The 20,313-nt window shown below is 42.9% G+C and overlaps 1 protein-coding gene across 3 annotated transcripts in view; it reads right to left on the bottom strand.

Annotated features, from left to right (window-relative positions):
• The window catches only part of RXFP1 (relaxin family peptide receptor 1), a 93,219-nt gene extending 73,168 nt beyond the window's left edge, over positions 1-20,051 (bottom strand). For 2 of the 3 annotated variants that reach the window (XM_043545909.1, XM_043545910.1), the window contains exon 1: positions 19,801-20,032. In XM_043545909.1, coding sequence (XP_043401844.1) covers positions 19,801-19,849 — 49 coding nt within the window. In that variant the 5' untranslated portion in view covers positions 19,850-20,032. Of the gene's footprint in view, positions 1-19,800 lie in introns of all 3 variants that reach the window. The other variant, XM_027833431.3, reaches the window with a different exon arrangement.
• Between the last annotated feature and the right edge of the window lie 262 nt (positions 20,052-20,313).

Raw genomic sequence — 20,313 nt, 5'->3', positions numbered from 1 at the left:
GAGAAAACCCAGCTGCTAGTTCCATAAAGGGGCCTTTCTGCAAAACATGAACTATCTGCTGAGTGAGGAGAGAAGCAGGGTGGTGGTACTGGAAAAGCCTTTACAGCTTTTTCAACACTGTAAGTACAAGTGGCAATAGCTCTTGAACATACAAAGGATTCAGATGAATGTTGTGACCTTGCAGCAGCCTGCAATACTTTGCTGATGACAGGCTTGTCAGTGATCGACTGGGGAATTTTTGAGGTGAGAGGCCATTATTCATGACAATGCTGAAAACAGTCTCTCCCAGTTCCTAAGATTAACAACAAGACCTGAGCAAATAGTGCAACAAATTATTCACAAATCATTCAAATTTCAAAACAAATTCATGGTGTCATAGTTGATGGCTGATGAAGAGTTGGAAGCATGAGAATCTGTGTATCTAAGAGCAGAAGATAGAAATGCCAGGAGCTGGAGAATCACCAGGGGTCAGCAAGAGAGTCTGCTGGGAGGGGAAACTGAGGCAGGGTCAGGGTCCAATGAAGGCTCAGATAAAACCCTGTCACAGTTACTTTTATGTCTAATCAGAACAGCTCAGCTTTCCAATTACAAACATCCAATACCCAAAGCAATACTCAAAATGAAGAGTTGTGGGCAGTTCACAGAAGAGTCAAAACAAGAGTCAAACAAGAGAAAAAAACAATAATTGAACAATTTTAACCAATAAACATGGACAGCATGATCTGTTCTGACAACATGGGAACAGAAAAAAAAAATTAATTTTTTTTTGGTGTGAATAGTTCACACAGCTCTAGTATCAGGTTTATGTAGTTGAGAGCAGCTGGTGATTTGAATAGTGAATAGCTCTGGTCTGCTGTTTAAACTGAAATATAGTAATTCAGGCCAGGCAGCACAGGTCCTGCTTAGGTTTTAGATTTGTTCCAGACAAGACACTAGCTGTGAATTACTTAAGCCATAATTCACATCTTGTATATGTTTGATTGCCTAATTACAGAGTTACATCATCATTTACAGGTAATGAAGTTCTTTAAGTGTTCTTTGCAAACTGAACATATGACATGAAACTGAAATAAAAAAGCACAGGTTGGATTTATTTTGATAGCTGCATTGTGGCACATTTAAAAAAATATGTCTTAAGTGTTGATTGGACATAATCAACAAGATGGCCCTTATTCTAAATTCATCCATTTTACAGTAGTTTAACTATTGACTTCAGGGGAGTTATTCCTGATTTACAACAATATAAGTGGGTTCAGAATCAAGTCCAATAAGTGCATTTATCTGAAGTTATCATATGTATACAGCTTTATGCATTGAAATAAGCACAACTATGTATTTTTTTTATTGAGTGAAACTCCAAATATAGGCACCCAAATGTGTAAGTGATGCCATATTATACAATTTATTATTAGTAATAAGTTATAAAAATATTGGACATTGTTAAACAAAAACCTAAGCAACAGACTTGCTTAAAGTTAAATATGCAACACCAGTAACTTCCCATCTGCAAAGTCTCCACAATTGAACTATTAAGCCTTTGAATTCCTCAGATGAACGAAAAACTATGTTCACTGTATTAAAAATGTGCCAGGATGCTAACCTTTGCATTCAGAAGAGGTGCCTCTCAAGCCTTGGCATAGAGCTTGTATTTAATAAACGTTGTCTTCCCAACAATGTACTAATTTGTTCAAATAGAATGTCACTATGTTAAGCTATTAAAATTATTTTTAAACCAAAATGTTCTTGGCCAATATTCATTTTAACTTCATCAGTTCCTGTGGGAAAATAATTTCTGTAATTTTTTTTGTACCTGACTTTCTACTCTACTAGTTAAACGCTTTGCTGTTGCTTTAAACGAATGTTTCCCAGAGGTAGCAATACAACTTTAAAATGTGCAGTAAGACATGTATTTTAGCAACGTTTGCTTGATTTTTGCTTTCTTCTGACACTATGTAATCAGGGTGTGACAAGCCGGGTGAAAATTTTCAAGGCTTGGTTGACAGATATTTGTTTTCTTGACTAGATGGAAATTTTCTCCACAATTAAAAACATTTTCACTGAATTTTTTAAAAACTATTTAATAACCTGAAAATTTTAATTTTTATGTAAATGAAAAAAATCATTTCCATTGACAATTTTTCTGCCAGGAGCAGGGGCAGTCCTTTTCCAATAAAGTTGAGGTGGGGGTTAGAGTCACAAAAGGTTTACCCCTTTTACATGGAAAGGTCCATGTAAATAACTGCTTCTTAGAGCAGCTAGTCATGGAAAACACTACAGCAGCCCAGCACTGTAGCATTTAATTTCAGAAAGGGGAACTACACAAAAATGAGGAGGTTAGTTGAACAGAAATTAAAAGGTACGGTGCCACAGTGAAAGCCCTGCAAGCTCATGGAAACTTTTTAAAGACATCATAATAGAGGCTCAAATGTATACCCCAAATTAAAAAACGTAGTAAGAGAACCAAAAATGTGCTACCATGGCTAAACAACAAAGTAAAAGAAGCAGTGAGAGGCAAAATGGCATCCTTTAAAAAGTGGAAGTTAAATCCTAGTGAGGAAAATTGAACGGAGCATAAACCCTGGCAAACAAAATGTAAAAATATAATTAGGAAAACCAAAAAAAGAATTTGAAGAATAGCTAGCCAAAGATTCAAAAAGTAATAGCAATTTTTTTTTTAAGTACATCAGAAGCAGGAAGCCTGCTAAACAACCAGTGTGGCCACTGGATGATCAAGGTGCTAAAGGAGCACTCAAGGACAATAATGCCATTGAGGTGAAACTAAATGAATTCTTTACATCGGTCTTCACGGCTGAGGATGTGAAGGAGACTCCCAAACCTGAGCCATTCTTTTTAGGTGGCAAACCGGAGGAACTGTCGCAGATTGGGGCATCATTAGAGGAGGTTTTGGGACAAATTGATAAACTACACAGTAATAAGTCACCAGGACCAGATGGTATTCACCCAAGAGTTCTGAAGGAACTCAGATGTGAAATTGCACGACTACTAACTGTAGTCTGTAACCTATCATTTAAATCAGCTTCTGTACGAAATGACTGGAGGACAGCTAATGTGACACCAATTTTTAAAAAGGGCTCCAGAGGTAATCCTGGCAATTACATGCTGGTTAGCCTGACTTCAGTACCAGGCAAACTGGTTGAAACTATAGTAAAGAACAAAATTGTCAGACACATAGATGAACATAATTTGTTGGGGAAGAGTCAACATGGTTTTTGTAAAGGGAAATCATGCCTTACCAATCTACTAAAATTCTTTGAGAGGGTCAACAAGCATATGGACAAGAGGGATCCAGTGGATATAGTGTACTTAGATTTTCAGAAAGCCTTTGACAAGATCCCTCACCAAAGACTCTTAAGCAAAGCTGTCATGGGATAAGAGGGAAGATCCTCTCATGGATTGGTAACTGGTTAAAAGATAGGAAACAAAGGGTAGGAATAAATAGTCAGTTTTCAGAAGGGAGAGAGGTAAATAGTGGTGTTCCCAGGGGTCTGTACTGGGACCAGTTCTATTCAATATATTCATAAATGATCTGGAAAAAGGGGTAAACAGTGAGGTGGCAAAATTTGTAGGTGATACAAAATTGCTCAAGATAGTGAAGTTCCAGGCAGACTGCAAAGAGCTACAAAAGGATTTCAAAAACTGGATGACTGGGCAACAAAATGGCATATGAAATTCAATATTGATAAATGCAAAGTAATGCACATCGGAAAACATAATCCCAATTATACATATAAAATAATGGGGTCTAAATTAACTGTTACCACTCAAGAAAGAGATCTTGGAGTCATGGATAGTTCTCTGAAAACATCCACTCAATGTGCAGCAGCATGTAAAAAAGTAAACACAATTTTGGGAATCATTAAGAAAGAGATAGATAAGAAGACAGAAAATATCATATTGACTCTATATTAATCTGTGGCGGTTCAATGATGAGACAGAACACAGATTTATTCAAGCAAGCAAGCTGGTCAGCTGAAATGGGCTGCTGCCTGTCAGCTTTCCACCTTCTCCTTTATTATATTTCTCCCCCCTGCACATTACCTACTTTCACCGCAAAGGAATGCATGACATTGATTAATATTCTTGTTTTTCAGCCTCTATCTACTACAATCCTAATTCTCAGGCCTTAAGGCCAAGCCAAGGAAGCTTCCCACGATTACTGTCCTTTAATCAAGTTCCCACCTTTAATCAAGTTCCCAGGGTTCATATCTGGTCCTCGTCCTTGGACGGAGCAATGTGTTGCTCCTCACAACGGTCAGGGTGTGCCCTGACTGTTTGCAGGTGGATGGACCAAACATGGGCCCTTCATCTCCCCCTTTTTGTTTAATTATACTCGGCCCTCTCATGGGAGCCGTCAATTTGCTTTTGCGAGCAATTTAACTCCCAAATAGGCAAGGACATAACTCGGGGAGCTTGCCAGGGCGTATCTCTACAAAGCCTTAGCAAAGAGGGAATACATTGTACACAGCAGCAGCAAAAAATAAGCCCAATGATTATAAACACAGCATAACCGAAAAATTGTCGCAGCCAGCCTAGAGATGGCAGCCAACCTGTAAGCCAATTCCAAAAGCCCTCAAACCCCACATCTTGACGTATGTGTGCCGTAAGATTGGCCAGTTCGGCCAGTCTAGTCTCTATGGAACGACTATTATCAGTTAAATTAAAACAACACATATGCCGAAACGTGGAACAGCCTAGGTGATGTTTCAAGAGTAGAAAATCAATGGCTGCTCTGTTATCTAAAATTGCATCCCTTAATTCGTGTTGCTCTGCATTAAGTAGGGCAATTGCCTTGGATGTTGTATTAATTGCCTTCGCTGCAAAGCACGCCAGGGCATTTAGGGTTCTGGCTGTATAAGTGGCAAGCCCGGGGACCCCAACAATAGAGGCCGCTAAGGCGGTATACTCAGAGCGGCTGAGAAGATTGACATCTGCAACACAATCTTCGGAAAGGGGTGTATTTCTTTTACTGCGTTTTTGGCTGGCAAAAGGCAATATAAGTGTCATTCTACTAAGACAGCAAAGGGTGCCATCACTTAAATTTGCAGGAATATAACTAAAGGTGCGCGAGCCACAGGTGAAAAACCACCCTAATGGTAGGATGATATGGCCATAATTGTATGAAACATTTACAGCATGGGAACAATTTAAAAAGGGTTGAGGAATTTGCCGACAGCCCAAGGGCACCTTTGTACTAGTGCAGTTAACCACACGCGCGCAGGTGACATTGTTGGCCCCGGCCGGGTACGGTGTGTGGAGGGATATAGCCGTGCGAGGCAAGGTATAGTGGGCCGGGCCCCAATTAGCCATGCCAGAGTACTGGGAAGAGAGATTCGCGTAAGCAGCGAGCATCGTCTCATTCCCTATCTCCTCAGGGTGATGACATACTGGAATAAGGCATGTACCTAACAATTCTCCGGCTTCTACAGAATTAGACAAACAAAAGTGGGTAACATTTGCTATTGAAGCCAACCTTTCCCATATGTTATACGTCATTCGGGCCCGTAACGGGGGAAGCGCTTCCGAGCCAACCCCCACAGGAAACAGCAGGCACAAAAAGCATACAATCAGTACAGAATTAGCAGTGATTTGGGCGAGAATCGCCACAAACAAAGTCTCAGGAGTCTCTGGCTGTTGGTTTGCTGCCAGTCTTCGTTGAGCCGCCGCGACCAATGCTTTTACTGCTCCCCATGTCACGGGCTGGCTTGGGGCGCTACGCCTCTTCCGTTTCCGTCCCGCCGTTGTTGACCCGGGAGGCACCGCGTTCTCCTCCAAGGTCAGCTGAAACTCCGGTATGGGGTTCGGCAGCCCCTGGCGCCATGCCATGCTGTTTCAGTGCCGGTCGCACACACCGGGCTGGAACCCACAACGGTCCTGCAGGGAGAGACACCGCAGCATATCCCCGACCCCAAGTGATTAGAGGTACTGGGCCCAGCCACTGCGGATCAGGCAGCTGACGGTAAAAGACACGCGGTCTTTCCAGTACCTCAGATTTGTGAAAATGCCGATCCGCGGGGGTCTGCTGATCTGCGTTCAGCGTTAAATTGTTTAAAGTAAACAAAAGGATATGCATTTGTTGTTGAATGTCTCCTAAGGTTCGGAGACGCAGCTCCCCTTGTGGAGAGGGCTGTGGAGCAGTAGGCTGGGGCGTTATCTGTTTTAATCTGGCTTGGGCGACCCATAACAGAAAAACAGGCTAGCAAATGGTGAATCACTTTGGCAGTGGCTTCCCCACGCTGTGGGGTTGCCCAGAGAAATCCTGAATAAGTGTCAACAGAAACATGTAAAAAGGAATAGGGGCGGAATTGTGGCACGTGAGTGACATCCATTTGCCACAACTGATTCGCTGCGGTACCTCTGGGGTTAACGGCATAAGAAAAGGTAGGGGCAGCAGCGGCACAGTGGGGGCAGGAACGAACAATGGAACGTGCATGATCAGTAGGAATGTGAAACTGCCGGGCCAAAACTGAGGCAGACTGATGAAAAAAGGCATGGCTTTCAATGGGGTCAGAAAAAAGAGAATTTACCTGACCACGTAGCGCGCGATCGGCGCGCGCATTGCCCTCAGTGAGTGACCCAGGCAAAGGGGTATGACTGCGAATGTGAGCAACAAAATAAGGAAAATTACGAGTGGAGATAAGATATTGCAAAGACAAAAATAGGCGAAGGAGGTCCGCATCGACCTGAGGGGTAATGAGGGCAAGGGGTAAATGATCAATCACTTGATAAACATAATGGGTGTCCACAATTAAATTAAAGGGACAATCAGCAAAAAGTTGAAAGGCCAAAATAACAGCAGCCAGTTCCGAGCGCTGCGCGGAACGCTGAGGCAGTGTAAAACGAGAATGCCAGCGAGGGGGGTCACCGGATTGATAGGTGACAACACCTCGATGTGAAGAGCCATCAGTAAAAAGAGTAACAGCAGAAACAATGGGTTGAGAGTGGCTAAGACGATGAACAATTAGAGGCACCTTTTGGGTAATTACCAACCGAGGATCTTTTGGGGGGTTATAAGAAATTTCTCCCACATAATCACAAAGAGCAACCTGCCAAGCCAAAGAGGTGTGGCACAAGGAATCAAATTCACTACGGGACAAGGGGAACACAATGTCAACTAAATCAGTGCCAGTGAGTTGCACTGCACGGTGGCGGGCTTTACGAACAAGATCAGACAGGGCATCTAGATAGGGGTAAATATTCCGAGGAGGAGTGGAGGAGAGGTACAGCCACTCTATGATAGAGACGGCTGTATTCGTACGGGGTACAAACAGAGCCGCAGTGGGCGTATGAGGGGTGGCAAGAAGAATCAACCGTAGGGGACGGACCTCAGGGGGTCTGTCCACAAACTGCTGACTCAATGCTGCATTAATTTGTCGAATGCAGGCAATGTGCTCTTCAGTGATGGCAATAACTGCACCCGGTGCTCGGGCTCCACGTAGGAGCTCGAACAACGGCTGCAGCATTGAGGTGGGGAGACAAAAATAGGGCCGAATCCAATTTAAATGACCCAAAATCTGTTGTAATTTAACAAGGGTTAGGGGTTGAGGTAGAGTTAGTGCCGGACGAACCGGAGCAGCATAGGTTTGTAAAACCTTATGGCCGAGGTAGTGGTAGGGATAAGAGCGTTGGATTTTTTCTGGTGCCACCAACAGGCCATTTTGGCCGAGAATTTGAGACAAAGAGTCAATCTGTTGTTCCGTGACCCGGGGACCACTAAGCAAAATGTCATCCATATAATGGTAGACCTTTAGCGTAGGGTACCGGGCACGGAAAGGGGTGAGGGCCCGATCCACAAAAAGCTGACACAAGGTTGGACTATTTTGCATTCCCTGGGGTAAGACCTTCCACTGATACCTTTGAGAGGGTTGCTGATTATTATATTGTGGCACCGTAAACGCGAATTTTTCGCGATCTTGCGGGCAAAGGGGGATGGTGAAAAAACAATCTTTTAAATCTAACACACAGAGCTGATCGGTTTGAGGAATTAAATTTGGATTTGGTAAGCCAAACTGCAAGGGGCCCATAGGTTGGATGCGTTTATTTATTTCCCTTAAATCATGTAACAGCCGCCAAGCACCAGATTTTTTCTTAATAACGAACACCGGGGTGTTCCAGGGACTAGTAGAGCACTCCAAGCGCTGTGCCTGCAAATGCTGCTGCACAAGCGAATGAAGCGCTTTCAATTTTTCTAGAGGGAGGGGCCACTGGTCAATCCAGACGGGCTCTAAGGATTGCCATACCAAGGGTAATGCGGAGGGCAATGTGGGTGAGGGAGGGTTTTGAGCCATCAGATATTAATATCGAGGGTGGTGTCCAGCTTTGTAAGTAAATCACGGCCCCAAATATTGAGGTGGACAGGGAGCACAAAAGGGCGGATAGTAGCAAGGGTACGGCCTCCCGGTTTAGAGACCGTGACCCAAGACAAACTCTGTCGCCCGGGTTTACTACCCCCGATCCCCCACAACTCTTTAGAAGGAACCGTAGGCCAACTAACCGGCCACTCCGGATCACGAATCACCGTAACGTCAGCTCCAGTGTCCACCAGCCCTGTGAAGGGAACATCATTTAAGAGAAGTGTTAACTGAGGTTTCGAGGGGCGGACTGACATTGTCAGAGCAACAAGTGGAGAGGACGTGCTGTGAGACGGCGAGTGAGACAACGTTGATCCAAAGCCGCCTCCGCCCCGAGCTCGATCCTCGGCAGCTGGCACCTGATAGGGGACTAAAATCAATTGTGCAATTGACCGTCCACGCGGGAGCGACTGTGGAAGATGAGTCCACACCTGAACCTTAATAATGCCGGTGTAGTCGGCATCAATGACTCCGGGGATGACAAAAAAGCCCTGTTTCCCAGCATGAGAGCGAGGGAGAACGAGACCCACAAAGCCGGCAGGGAGAGGTCCCGTCACCTGAGTAGGTATGGCGCAGACCTCCCCTGGCAGCCGAAAATCAGTGTCCTCCTGCATGATCAAATCAAGCCCTGCACTTCCAGCAGTCGCCGCCCTCATAGAGTCTATGGATTTTAAGGCAGAGGAACGGTTGTCTGAGTGGGAAACACCCCCGTTTGGCCCTGGGTTCGGGGGGAACCCGTTGCGCGGTTTCCCGACCCGCTACGACACTGATTAGCCCAGTGATAGCCCTTCCCACACTTGGGGCACTTCTTTGAGGGTCGAGCGGGTGCCTTTGATGAGCGGCACTCCCGCTGAAAGTGACCCTCCTTACCACAGCGGTAACAACGCTTCCCTGCCCTCCCGGTTTTTCTCAGGGCGGCAGCCAGAACTCCAGCCTTATGGGCTTGTGTGCCGATGTTCTGGCACGCCCGTAGCATGTCTGAGAGCTCTAAAATGCCAGAGACTTGCGCCGTCTGGAGAGCACGGCGGCAATCCTCATTCGCATTCTCAACCGCCAATTTTAACAGGATCTCCTGAGCGGCCACAGCATTATCCACCTGTCGGAGGATAGCCTCCTGCAATCTGTTGGTAAAATCCAGAAAGGACTCTGATGCACCCTGACGGATACTGACAAAGCTTTTTGTAGGCTTGCCTGAATCCGGGACCCTCCGGAAAGCATGCTGGGCGCAGGTGGAAATGATAGGGAAGAAGACCTGAGGGAGTTGGGTCTGCTGCTCAACGGTAGCAAACTGTCCCTCCCCTGCCAATTGCTCATAAATAACATTAACACCTGCTGCTCTATGAATCTGGGCCTGACGGTCCGCCTCCTGCCGATACTCACTGACCCAAATAACATACTGACTGGGTGACAACATCATGCGCAACAGCGCCTTCCAATCTTCAGGGATCAAGGAGTACCCACTACCTAGCCCTTCAATGAGACCACGCACAAACGTGCTAGTCAGACCGAACTCGCGAATCGCCTTCTTTACCTCTCTAACCACCGAGTAAGGCAATGAAACCCAGGTTCCCACCGGGTTGCCCTGGTCGTCATTCTGCCAGGTCACCGGACAAACTGAGACCAGCTCAGCCAGCTCCTCTGCTGTAAGATCTGAGCGAGTCTTCGCTGCGTGAACCATTTGTTGCACCAGCGAAAGCCTCTGAGCAGATGCAGACGACCCCGTGGGGGGCCCCGAAGCATGGGGTCCTAGGGGGGGAGGGTAATCACACACCGGCTCCGGCGGGGAAGGTAAGGGAGGCGGTGGTAAAAAAGGCACTGGGGGCGAAGCAGGGAGAGGGATGGCTGCAGGAGCCGACGGCGGTGGCGGAATTGGCAGCCCCTCTATTGGCGCGAGAGAAGGTTCTTCCGAGGCGACACACTGTGTTGCATCGGTAGGAGGGGGGGTGACTGCAGGAGCCGACGGGCGTGGCGAGATCACCAGCCTCGCGACGGAGGGCCTGTCCGAGGCGACACGCTGTATCGCATCGCGGCAGAGGTGCCAGGCATGTAAAGCCTGCACGGGCGCCCGAGGTTCTTCATGCAATGTCTGGCCCAATCGCTCCCAGTCCGCTAGCTTAAGGGTTCCGGCTTCAGGGTACCACGGGCACTGGGCACTCACCTCCTGTAACAGGAGAGTGAGTTCTCGAGTGGGGCAGACATGCTGAGCCTTACGCAGCAAATACTGTAGCTCAGTGCGATGTTGCACTTGCAAAGCAGAGAGGGAACTTCCCATACTTACCACAACGAAAAATACTCACCGGGATCCACGAAGTGGATGAGTGACGCGTCTGAAACCCTTGCCGGGCGAGGTGAGTGCTGAGGGCCCCACGTTTGGGCGCCAGTTGTGGCGGTTCAATGATGAGACAGAACACAGATTTATTCAAGCAAGCAAGCTGGTCAGCTGAAATGGGCTGCTGCCTGTCAGCTTTCCACCTTCTCCTTTATTATATTTCTCCCCCCTGCACATTACCTACTTTCACCGCAAAGGAATGCATGACATTGATTAATATTCTTGTTTTTCAGCCTCTATCTACTACAATCCTAATTCTCAGGCCTTAAGGCCAAGCCAAGGAAGCTTCCCACGATTACTGTCCTTTAATCAAGTTCCCACCTTTAATCAAGTTCCCAGGGTTCATATCTGGTCCTCGTCCTTGGACGGAGCAATGTGTTGCTCCTCACAACGGTCAGGGTGTGCCCTGACTGTTTGCAGGTGGATGGACCAAACATGGGCCCTTCATTAATCGATGGTACATCCACATCTTGAATACTGAGTGCAGATGTGGTCGCCCCATCTCAAAAAAGATAATTTGGAATTGGAAAATGTTCAGCAAAGGGCAACAAAAATGATTAGGAGTATGGAACGGCTGCCATATGAGGAGAGATTAATAAGCCTGGGACTTTTCAACTTGGAAAAGAGATGACTAAGGGAGGATATGATAGAAGTCTATAAAATCATGACTGGTGTGGAAAAAGTAAATAAGGAAGTGCTATTTACTACTTCTCATAACACAAGAACTAGGGGTCACCAAATGAATTTAATAGGCAGCAGGTTTAAAACAAACAAAAGGAAGTATTTCTTCACACAATGCACAGTCAGTCTGTGGAACTCCTTGCCAGAGGATGTTGTAAAGGCCAATGAGGTTCACATATATAGCCAAATATAGTGCTCTTTCTTGTACAAGAGGACAGGAAATACTTCACAGGTCACTCTTATGGTGTGACTCTTCCAAAAGTCCCTCCCCATTCTACCTCATGGTATGTCTACACTGCAATCAAAGGTGTGATTGTAGCTCATGTAGGCACACCCATACTAGTGTTAATCTAGCTAGCATGGCTAAAAACAGAAGTGAAGATGTAGCAGCATTGACTGCAGCATGGGCTAGCAAGGTGAATATTTGCCGGTGAGAGTCTGTGTTACCATGTTTTTTTACGGCTATCTTTAGTCACAGTAGCCAGGGTATATATTTCTGTCCCTGATGAAAGACCTAAAGATTACAAACTGGAAGAGTGCCTGAAGAGATCACTGGGGCACTGACTTCTCTCTTAGAGTATGTCTACGCTGCAGTTGAAGGTGTGATTGCAGCTCAGGTGAAGTATATCCATGCTAGCATTAATCTAGCTAGCACGGCTAATGATAGCAGTGAAGACATGGGTGCATGGGCCCCAGCACAGGTTGTACATGCCTGTCCAGGACCCCAGATACATAGTTGTGTTGCTAACCCATACCACAGTCCATGCTGCTGGGTCTTCACTTGTTTTTTAGCCCTGCCAACTAGAGCTATGCCTACTTGAGCTACAATTGCACCTTTAATTGCAAGTGTAGACATGCACTAAGAGAGGAGTCAGTGCACCAATACTCTCTTCAGGCACTCTTCCTCCATTCTTCAGGAAACAGAAACCACGTAACTTAGCGGCCAATCACCCAGCTTGAATAGTGAACTCTGAAGATCAAGTTTCAGAGTAACAGCCGTGTTAGTCTGTATTCGCAAAAAGAAAAGGAGTACTTGTGGCACCTTAGAGACTAACCAATTTATTTGAATTTATTTGAGCATAAGCTTTCGTGAGTTACAGCACACTTCATTGGATGAAGTGAGCTGTAGCTCACGAAAGCTTATGATCAAATAAATTGGTTAGTCTCTAAGGTGCCACAAGTACTCCTTTTCTTTCTGAAGATCAATAATTTGAAGCCAAGTATCAGAGGGGTAGCCGTGTAGTCTGTATCCACATAAACAACAAGGAGTCCAGTGGCACCTTAAAGACTAACAGATTTATTTGGGCATGAGCTTTCGTGGGTAAAAAATACCCACTTCTTCAGATGCATGGAGTGAAAAAAAGATGCATCTGAAGAAGTGGTGTTTTTTACCACGAAAGCTTATGCCCAAATAAATGATAGTCTTTAAGGTACCACCGGACTCCTAATAATTTGAAGGAGAACTTGTTATGAACATTCATAAATAAAATGTGCAGATAAGGATCAACTGTTCTTCTTCCTCTCGTGTCCTTGTCACAAATTAGATATTTTTCCAGCAATGGTTGTTGATCAAGTGTTGATCAACTATAAATAAGGCTAAGATTTTGTCATGGTTATTTTTAGTAAAAGTCATGGACAGGTCACGGGCAATAAACTAAAATTCATGGAAGCCGTCACCTGTCTGTGACTTTTGCTGCTGCGGCTCCATGGTTTCCCCTGCCACCATGGTGGCTGGGACCTGTGGGGTTTCCCCCTCTGCCCGCAGCAGCTGGGAGCTTCAGGGTGGCCATATTTCCTAAAGAGAAAACGGGACACCCCCAGCCACTTGCCCAAGGTGTTTCCTCCCCTCCCACCCTACCCAAGCTGTTGCCTGTTGCTGGAACCCTGTGGAGGGCCCCCTCAGGAGTCTATCACCTGTCATCGCTGCTGTCACCTGTCGCTGGAACCCTGCGAGGGCCCCGCTGGCTGCCAGCTCCAGAGTTCCGCAGCCCCTGGGGCTGAAGCAGAGAATGTCATGGAGGTCTCTGGAAGTCACGGATTCCGTGCCATAAACATAGCCTTAACTATAAATAATCAAACAAATTCATGCTTATGAGTAAGGTTAAGATTTTGTCACTGTTATTTTCAGGAAAAGTCACAGACAGGTCACAGGAAATAAACAAAACTTCATGGAAGCCTGTGACCTGTCCGTGACTTTTACTAAAAATAATGGGGTGAGGGGGGCTGACTGAAGCCAAAGTGTGGGGGAAGAGAGCCCGCCCCCGCTGTGTGGGAGAGTGTCCAGCATGCTCCAGGGCCCCTGCCACAGCTCCAGTGGCTCAGAACTCCGGGGTCCCCCTATTGCCTGATGGTTCCAGGTTCCGCTGCCGCATAGGGGCTGAAGTGGAAAATGTCATAGAGGTTTCTGAAAGTCACAAAATCCATGTGGACAAAAAAGGGCTAAAGAATAAGAATAAATTTTCGTATATGGTGTGGATCTGTCTATTTGTTCATAGCAATGACAGCTGGTGGTGCATGTCCTTTAGTTCAATCTTTCACATAGGTCTACATATACGCTCTTGATCTCCTCTAGAGCATTCTGCTTCTTTCCACTGAACAAGACAAGGCAACAATCTTTTCAAGGTGTCACGGACTTGTTCCTTTACTAAACCAACAAGAAGATCCAGCACTCTTTGGTTAAAACAACTATTCAAAGAAACAGAAAACATAATTTGAAAGGAAAGTAACACTCTGCATGATCTTTGATGAAGGACAGGATAGAGTCAACCCTATATATTTCCAAATTAACTGTCCAAGGATATTTACTTTTATAAACTTTAATTTATGGCTGTTTTAGCAGTGAAAGTGTGCTGGATCTTTTTGTTCCACTAGTGGTTTAATAAATAGCCCTCCTAACACTGGAACTTCATTTATTAACTTTAATGACTATATCTATGGAGTTGCAATTAGAGTAATCTCTTCCTGCTTTTTGCCTTTAAAAATGCACTAAGTAATTCAGGTGAAAATAAATTCTGGAACCCAGAATAGGACAAAAGAAAATAATTTTTGAGTGTTGTTCATTTATGGGGCTTGACCCACCCCTGCTCCAATGGGGCAGCTACATCAGTAGCGACATTAACTCAGGGCAGGGTAGGTAGTTGTAACAGGTTACACCAGGGAAGCTGTTTTAATGATCTGAGGAACTCTACACCACCATAATCCTTGGGGATGCATTAAGTCTTCATATCTCTAAGATATTTTGTCCCTGCACGGCTGGCTTCTCCTACATTCTGGGCTGTTCTTTGACTTTAGGCCCTTCTCAACATCCATACGAGCACTGTGAATTATGCTTAGAATTTCTGATCTCACATTGTGTAGTATTATGACAAGGTGGCCTTTGTTCAGAATCCCATCATATGTAACAATTTCACCTCTATAGTACCATTATGTTTTATTATTTGGTGGTGCCTGGGCTTTTTCTGTTGGCCATCTCTCTAGTATTATGCTCTCTCCATCCGTAGCACTGAGTAATCCTGTACTCGTTTGAATGTCAAGTTTTGTTTCAGTAATGGGTAGTACTTGAATCAGACATACTTCAGACTTCTTTTCCTGCAGCTCTTTGCTTTCACTATTTATAAATATTCTTGAGCATATTCATTAGAAGCTCCAACATAAAATTCACCTTTGTTCATTTTTTTCCAGTGTCACAAACCTATCTGTTGTAAAGCCTTGTTTTGCAAATTGATCAAGTGGCTCAAAAACAACTCTTTCTGCATCAGAGCATATAGTCCTCCACCAGAGCATATGTCCATGAGCATATGTATTTTGATTTGGTATTTTTTTGCAATTTGTACTGAAAGTGAATGGTTGCTTTTATTGAATGCTGCTGCTGTACCTCCTGTGTGGGAAACCTTTGCATTGTGTTCAATTGCCTTCACGTATATTGCAGATAAATATGGCGTTCGCCCCAAGTTTACTTTTGTGTTCCGCCTTAGAATGCATTTTTAATCAGAGGCACTTCCTTTTTGTCACTGCTCACTAATACTTCAATTTGGGGAGGACAATTTTCACCAGCCCAGCAAATGTCAACAGTCGTGTGCAAAATGAAGTCTCTCTCTCACACAATAACATTATTTTGACAGTCAACTCTACTACAGATAATTTGGTCTCTAATTAACCCATCTGTATGCTGGATCCATACCACCAGAGGATTCTCCTTGGTCCATGGCCAGACACATCAGTTCTTTGACCAGAAACTGCAAGCAATGCAGTTCAAAGTGGACACATGGCACATCATCAGAGATCTGATGCCTATCTTTTAATTTGGCAAAGCCCCAATATGTAGTACAATGGTCCTGCTTCCTAAAGGGAAATTTTGCCACTGACTTTCATAGAAGTAGGATTTGGCTCAATGTGTAACAAAAACTCAGAATAAAGGATACAGATGAAAGAATAATGCAAAGCAGCTTAAAATAATGTTGGATAATTTCTTTTGCTTTAGAACATGCTCTATTATCTCTGCCTTACGAAACAGAATTTCTAATGAAATGTTTCACATAAAGAGTCTTGAAGTTTAAATCTCCTTAGTGTGATAGATATGCTTGCTTTGATCTGATTAGCTCTTGGAAATCCCAAGGCTCCTGGCTGCTGGCCCCGTGCCGCCCGGGGTCCCTATGGAGAGCTCTGTCCACCATTAGGGAATTTTCCCTCCCCGAGAATCCCCTGTAACATTTCATGAACCCCAGTTTGGGAACCACTGGGATAGAGAGTGCATGGAAAGAACCAGGGTTACAACAACAGTAAAAGATAAATCATCTTCTCCTTCTTGTCACACACTTGTCACACTTTCGAGCTACTATAGTGCCTTTCTTTTTTTTCGATAGTTGATTGACTATTTACAGTCTCAAACTATTCGTATAAGACTGTCAAGAGGGAGTGGAGGTCTGTAATGGAAATCTAACAAAAAAAAAGTCTTAAGGAAGGATTTAAAGGAAGAGAGTGAGGTAGCACAGTGAATAGAATTGTGTATGCCGTTATCTGTCTGGTGGATAACAATTTGGACAGGTCAGCCAACAGTGATTTTAGCAGGACCAATGCTTCTTCAGGCTTTTTTTTTTTTTTTTTTTTTTTTTTTTTTTTTAGAAACACTGGAGGATCTGGGACTGGGAAGAAGACTTTAAAAATAGAACAACCCCCAAACAAACTCCTGAATATCTGCAAAAAGAAAAGGAGTACTTGTGGCACCTTAGAGACTAACCAATTTATTTGAGCATAAGCTTTCGTGAGTTACAGCTCACTTCATCGGATGCATACCGTGGAAAATACAGAAGATGTTTTTATACACACAGAGCATGAAATACCTGCACTTACTCTTACTATCTGGTGGTCCAGACAGTGACTAAACAGACTCTAAATGAACAAAGTAAAATTAAGAAAATACTGAAAGTTAAAATAAGTTTGGGAGAAATTTAATATACAGAGTAATTCATGTGCAAAACAGAGGCTGCAACTGTGTGTGTGTGTGTTTGTTTGTGGGGGCAGGGGAGAAAGTATATTAAAATTGTAGACACTTAGAGGGGAAAAACATTACAGAGGACCAAAACAATATAGGTGGATTAATAAACATAGATGGGCCATATGATCTTCCTTGTAACCAAAATGATGTTACTATGGTACACATTAAAAAGACAAGGTGGGTGAGGTAATATCTTTTAATGGACCAACTTTGAAGCTTGTCTCTCACCAATAGAAGTTGGTCCAATCAGAGATATTACCTCACCCACCTTGTCTCTCTAATATCCTGGGACCAACATGGCTATAACAACTCTTCCTATGTTACCTACTGTGAGTCAATAAATGCCTCAAGTTAATTGACATTATAGTTAGGTTTGACAGAATTCTATTTTTTATATAATTTTGATGGATAATATTGATTTTTTTTTAGATTTTTTTTTATTTAAATTTTCAGTTACAGGAAATTAAGGGGGTAGGTCAGAAATTTTTAATGACAGCAGACAGTCAGATTCAAAACGTTAAAGCTTTATAACTGTTAAAACACCAGTTGTTAACACCACATGTCAAAATATACAAAGTAAATATCCTTACATCAAACTCTAAGTTCTTAAGCAGCAGTTTACTTTCTTTGTCTATTTGTAAATTTCCGGTATTACTGATGGAAATATTCTTTAGTGGGTTTGTACGTGTATGGTGAAATCAACATTTGGCAATTTCAATCTAACCCTTTCAAGGCTAATTATACTACTATAAGACTTGTAATCATATAAACTGTCCTGATTTGCACTTGTATAGCTGTACATTTTAATGTATTGTAATATCAATTAGAAAATGTTCACTTTAGAAGTAAATATATTTTAACTGATAGCAGAAATAATTTAAACAATAATTTGCATAGACGTGTCTTGTGTATATTTTTTTTTAATTTCTTCCTTGTTGTTTTGAGCTTAAAACAATAATGTGGAACAATAATTTGAAGTCTATTTTATTTTTTAATTTTTAAACTAAACTTATTGGGTGACTGACCATATAATAAGATTTTATTAAATCAGACTTTGCTCATAGACTAGTCAAGATCACATTATATACAATTATGGTCTGCATCCCTCCAGGAATGATATCACACGAGATCAATACTCAATTTCTTGCATACCTAAAGCTCAGATATTATGATGATATAGTCTGTAAGGGCCTGAGGAGACATGGCGTTGTCCAGTGGAAACAGGTGTTTGACTTAGGAGACCTGGATTCTACTCCTAGCTGTACCACTGAACTACTGGATGGCCTTGGGCAAGTCACTTCACCTCCATGTGCCTCTTTCTGGGCAGGTGGGGCTCGTCAGCCATGGAAGACAGTCCACCTAGAAGAATGAAAACTCTGATCTCAAACCAAGATCAATAGGCCTGACTAGCTGGTTTGCAAAAGTTGTGTCAATCACAGGTGCTATATGGGTCTTCACTAGTGACACTGGCTAATGGGACAAGGTGAATGCCAAGCAAGCAAGCAGTCTGTAAGGGCTTGATCCAAAGCAAGCTGCAGGCAACAGGAGTTTTTCCATTGACATCAATGGACTTTAGATTCCCAGGCTATATAACCCCAGGAATGACATCACAAAAGGTCTATATTGCAATTCATTTCTTACATACCCTAAACTCCCACTGAAGTCAATGGGAGCTTAGCATATTGAGTAGTATCTCACCCCTAAGTGGTCACACTATCTGCAGAAAGGATTGATTTAAATGGAACAGCATGAGGAGTAAAGCACAGCTAAATATAATGAAGGTGGCAGAATCTAACCTTACGTGATTATGACATTTTAGTACGTCAAGCATTTTGCTAAATCATTTTGTTTACAAAATATTTAAATTTAGTTTCAGAGACTATAGAATTCAATAGTAGTTCAAATTTTATATAAGAAATATGTATTTATTAAGGAATGGAGAAACTAAGAAGAAAATCTAATATCTTGATCAATAAATAGAAAAACATATTCAAATAGTACAGTACACATTCTTACTACCGGTTTTACAGTGTTTTCTTATGGCAAGGAGAGAACCAGTTGTTAATTCAGAGGGCTCACACACCTTTTGGATTTATAAAATAGTGTAATGTCCCTAAGAAACTTTTTCTATTTCCAATTACTTCTAAAGACATGAATAAGTTGTAATTCTATGGGGGCAGCTTTGCCCAAGTGGGTGGGTGTGCAGCAGTTTAAAATAGAATATTCAAATGAAATGAAAAAACAGCCATTAAAAACAAAGTGTGACACAGAGATCACAGAAGGTCAGCTGAAAAACCATCATAAAATTATTAGCATTTCAAGGAAACACTGAAATTAAAATCCATTTTGATCTTTTCATGGAAGGCTGTTGACAATGTTGAATATGATGAGTGAGAATTATGGATGTCTAAACAGAGATTTGCCTTTGAACATTTTTATTATTGTTTGAGTGCTAACACTGTATAGTACATTAAGCTAAGAAACTAACGATATCTAAAATATGGATTACATTGGACTTTTGAAATTAACCTTTATGTTACAGGAGTCTCCATTAAGTATTTACAGCAAGTAAAGACATACCGCTGGAGACATTCATTACAAATCCAACCCCCTTCCTTCAATACTTAAACACTGTCACTTATTTTTGAATTTCATTCTGTCTAATTCCTGTTAATATAAACCATCAAAAGAATAAGTGCAAAAACAGTTGATACAATTCTAGCCCTGTTTGCAGCTAGCTAGACTGATAGTAAATTACGGTATATTATAATGCCAGAAATCCATCAAAGAACATGAGCTGTCACAAAGGATTGTTAAACTAAAGTGCAGAATCACATGCATATTTATTTTAAAAATCTGCTATTGAAGTTTATCACATATCTGTTTTGCAAAGTACTAAATAATATAAAAATGTTAGGTGTACTTACAATTTGTTCCAAAAATCAAGAATATGTAGAACCAGCAGCCAGATGTCATTTCTCTCTCACACAGCAATAGAGTTAATAAAAGTGAGCGTATATTGTCTCCTAAATAGCACTCAAACCACAGTGATTGCTGTATGTTCTATTTCTGACTGCCACCTTCAGCAGAATACAAAGCAAGCTTCCTTCCCTTTCTTTGCTCCCTCACTTACTCTCCTTGCAGTCTCTCTCTCTCTCACTCTCCCCCAAGCAGTGATAGGGGGAAAAGTTTCAGAGAACATACAGTCTCTTCTTGTTTACACTAAGGATCTTGTTTCTGTGTCCTGTGATAGACTAAGGCTGGGGTGGGTGCATTGACAGATATTTCCCTGATTAAAGCCATTACACAGAATAATCAGCACTCTAGATAATTATCAATGGAACTAGGGACTTTTTAATATTGTTATTGGGAAAGTATTAAAGGAAAATGAGCTCATTTAAATTAATCCCTTCTAAATCAAACATTTGTTACAGCTTGGA

The sequence above is a fragment of the Chelonia mydas genome, chromosome 4 (assembly GCF_015237465.2).
Source record: "Chelonia mydas isolate rCheMyd1 chromosome 4, rCheMyd1.pri.v2, whole genome shotgun sequence".
Lineage (NCBI taxonomy): Eukaryota > Metazoa > Chordata > Testudines > Cheloniidae > Chelonia > Chelonia mydas.
This window is presented reverse-complemented; position numbering and strand designations above follow the sequence as displayed.